This window comes from Myxocyprinus asiaticus, chromosome 22 (assembly GCF_019703515.2).
Source record: "Myxocyprinus asiaticus isolate MX2 ecotype Aquarium Trade chromosome 22, UBuf_Myxa_2, whole genome shotgun sequence".
Classification (NCBI taxonomy): domain Eukaryota; kingdom Metazoa; phylum Chordata; class Actinopteri; order Cypriniformes; family Catostomidae; genus Myxocyprinus; species Myxocyprinus asiaticus.
Window position 1 is genome coordinate 240,001 of NC_059365.1, and position 3,999 is coordinate 243,999.

At 34.2% G+C, this 3,999-nt stretch overlaps 1 protein-coding gene across 2 annotated transcripts in view; it reads left to right on the plus strand.

The window, feature by feature from the left end:
• LOC127412763 (cell growth-regulating nucleolar protein-like) overlaps nt 1-3,534 on the plus strand; it is a 7,852-nt gene extending 4,318 nt beyond the window's left edge. Inside the window, exons 7-9 of one of the 2 annotated variants that reach the window (XR_007892477.1) lie at nt 1,090-1,414; nt 1,696-2,007; nt 2,261-2,323. Coding sequence is in view for 1 of the 2 variants with exons in the window: in XM_051649391.1 (XP_051505351.1) it covers nt 1,090-1,414; nt 1,922-2,007; nt 2,261-2,398 (549 nt within the window). In the remaining variant the exon portion in view is untranslated. Of the gene's footprint in view, nt 1-1,089; nt 1,415-1,695; nt 2,008-2,260 lie in introns of both variants that reach the window. The other variant, XM_051649391.1, reaches the window with a different exon arrangement.
• The last annotated feature ends 465 nt before the right edge of the window (nt 3,535-3,999 follow it).

Sequence of the window (3,999 nt, forward strand, 5' to 3'; positions counted from 1 at the left end):
CACAGATGAGGTTTGTTTCCAGAGAGATGTTCACAACTGTTGTAAAACCATCTTTCAATAGTTGAACAACACACATTTTAACTGCACTAATTTTTTTCCAGTTTCATTTGAACTTTTAGTTCAAATAATTTAAAATTGCTTTATTGTGTAGGCTTAACCCTAACCCTGCTTAATGAAAATTACCCCATAGGACCACCTAGTGTCCACCCAGCGCTGTTTGAATGTGAACACCCCCTTCATGATCATATGATCGGCAATCAGCTGACGATAGGACGATCTGAATAGATCACACAACTCTACTGCACTGGCAGAAAAATACACTTATTTAAGATGCGTTCTCTGAAGTGTAAATATCTTCTGTTGCTTCTCAAGTAAATGTATCTGATTTTATTTCATTTTAAATGGAAAACAAGACAAAAACACTTTTACGGGATTTTTTGCAGTTTATTTTTTGGTGAATGAAACTCATTATTATTTTATGATGTTATTTTTCCCTTTAATTCAGTGAATGTCATTAGAGGTATTTTTAATGGATGATTTTGTCATTTTAAATATAATATTTATGTTGAAGCACAAACAGAATAATCGGTTAAGAGATAATGATTAATCGTTGCAGTAATCGCAGAATACTCGAATAATCGTTAGATTAGTCGATTATAAATGTATACTATATAGTAAAATGTATATTTAATATCTGAATAATTATTATAATAATGTTAATGTTTAATAATATTTTCATGATCTGAAATATAATCTTGTGTTTTAGATTATTAGAGGATCTTTGATTAAAAATACAATGTTATGTTGAAAAGCAGCTGTTATTAAAGAGTCATGAATACTTCTGATCAGAAAACATTAAATGGAAAACACAAGATTTGGGGAAAAAAAGTTCTATTAAATTAGTATCATCATTATATGATTTATTAATAATATATTATTATAGATTATCAGGCCGGTTCTGAAAGTGTTTCTCATGTCAGTGATTTAATGTTTGTATTTGTTGCTCTTCATGTTCTCTTGAATAATCTGCTTTAATAACATGTTGTCTGTGCAAGCACACTTGATCAATAATTGTGATTGATTGTTCAGGACGGCAGCCATCAAACAAACAGTGAACCAGACGGATCCACTGAGAGTCAGACAAACCTCAAGAACGGAGCTGACGCCGAGCTGAACGAAGAAAACAACACAAGCAAACGAGAGAAGAAGAAACACAAACGAAAGAACGACATCTCAGAACAGAACGGAGAAAACACCTGCGACAAACAAACCAGAAAAAAGAGAAAACGACAAGAGAAGGAAGAAAAGATGAGCAAGAAATCAAAGCAAGACGAGGTTGACCAATCAGAGAGTCTTAACCCTGAGGGGGAGGAGTCAGTGAATCAGGAGGCGGAGTCTGAATCAAACTCTAGAGGTATTTCCTACTATAATAATAATAATATGCAGTTGTTGTGACACTGATATTAATGAGAGATTTAATCAGTGATATATTCATGTACAGAGTGTAATTAATATATTACTCTGATGTCTTTGTTTTTAAATCATTGAAACACTTTTTAATCTTCTACAGTTTCTGCTGAATTTTATTTGTGCACATTTGAGCACATGTGTTTATTTTTTAATTAATTATATTTATTTATCACACATTATACATTTGCACATATACAGTGAAATTCTTTTTTTCACATATCCCAGCTAAGCTGGGGTCAGAGTGCAGGGTCAGCCATGATACAGCGCCCCTGGAGCAGATAGGGTCAAGGGCCTTGCTCAAGGGCCCAACAGTGGCATCTTGAACCCCTGACCTTCTGATCAGTAACCCAGAGCCTTAACTGCTGAGCCACCACTGCCCCACCAACAACATATATGTTATAATGTCAGAGGCATCACACAAAGTTTATAGACGTGTTTGTTTTTGTCACAGGGAAGTTTAATTGGAAAGGGACGATAAAAGCTGTTTTAAGAGACGCGCCTGATGAAGGACTCGCTGTCAAAAAACTCCGTAAGAAGGTGAGTTGAACTTTGACTTTAGTAGTACGAGAAATGGATGTGATGAATATCTGTCAGTTACTGCTGAACTTCTGCGTTTAGTGTGGAAATATCACGATGTGATTGAACCGGTCCAGCTGTTGGGTTATACACATTAACTACCCATATCAAACCTTAACCTGTTAACCAGTCAGGCCTAACTCACCCAGACAGTCCCTGATGCTGATGTGTGTGTGTACTGATGATTGATTATGAACTTCTGTTGATTTTACAGGTTTTAGCTGCATATTATTCATTCAGCGGAGACACAAACTTCCGGTCAGAAGAAGAGCTGCTCTCTCTGTTCAACAAGAAGATCAACAACAACCCAAAGTTTAAAGTTCTCAAAGATAAAGTCAGGCTCGTCAAATAATCACTGTTGTTGTATTTTGCTGTAATAAACACTGATCAATCAGATCTGTGCATCTGTCAACAGCTGAATGACTTTTATTTGTATTGTTGTAAGATTTACAGCTGTTCAGTCCTGACGTCAGTTTGAACACCGACATAGAAGATTCATTTACCACGAGTTAACGCTTTTATTTTTCCCAAATTCTGTGTTTCCGTTTGTTGTTTTTTCTTAATTCCGTGTTTTAAAGTCTAATAAAATTTTATCATAAAAAACTGTCTAATTAAAATGAATTCATTGAATTTTAATCAGATGAATATATAAATATATTATTTGTATAAATGAAGTGCTTCTGCACCGCATAATCCAAAACACAATACTGCAGTTTTATTCAGTGTAACAGCACTCTTGCCTTTGAGATATTACTTATAATATAATTATTTAATAATAATCATCATTTATTACTACATTTTACTACACTAGTAGAAATATATTTCTGTTGCAGTTCTTTCAAGAGTCTAGTTAAATTGAGCTTTTATTTTGGCGAAAAACTGAATGAAGCATTATCAGTTTGTATGTTTTTATTATTATTATTATTTATTTTGCCATATCCATTACACCACTATAATAATTAAATTAACAAACCGTTCCCTTACCCATACAGATATATTATATGAGCAAACGATAATAACGTTTGTATGTTTTTAATAAGCAGGTCACTGTAAGGATTTAAAGTGCTTATTAAAACCTCAAAAGTCTGTAATTTAATTATAAAATATATAGTCTGCATGTGCTGCACGCTTTAAGCTTACTGTGCGCTCTTCTGTCTGTATTATAAACACTGAGCGTGTGTGATGTTCATGATGACGTGTTTATGAGCAGCTTCACACATTCACTTTAAAGTGTGCAGCACATGCAGACCGTGTATTCATTAAATCTCAACCTTTTGTGCTTTAACCATCACACTAGCACATATCATGGTTTTAATGGGATTAATTGAGCGTTAACACATGCATTTGTATCCCAAAATAGTTGACATTCCGCGTTTAAGAGTTAATTCTGTTTCATGACTGTATTTTCTGCATAATCTCAGAATCTCCTTTGTGCTTTATAGTTTTATTACACTACAGAGTCAAATAAACTCATCTTCTGGAACATAACACCAGTTTTAAAGATGTTGTGATTTTTTGAAAAGTGTGTTGCTAATAAATAGCTATATATGGACTACAGCGGTTTCTTCAGGCATCTTCACATGCTTGTAGTTGTAGTCCTTGTTAGCAGCTTTGGAGCAACATGTGATTCAATTAAAGGATTTTAAGAACAGATGTTAAGACATAAATCCTAAACTGCCGTTATGAAAACTATTGTAAATTCCCATGGGAACTCATGGCTGGAAAATGCTAACTGTGTTCTGGGTTTTAGGACTACAATCCAAAAAGTTCTACATTCAGTGAACGGGTCAGAAATGAATGTGTTAGTAATGTGGTGTATTTCATTATATTGGTATGGATATTATGGTTTAACCTCCCGAGACCCTGCGTCCACATACGTGGACATTATGTTGCGGCTTCACTATATGCAACGCATAATTTAATTTAACTTAAACCGACTGATCTCAGTTCAGG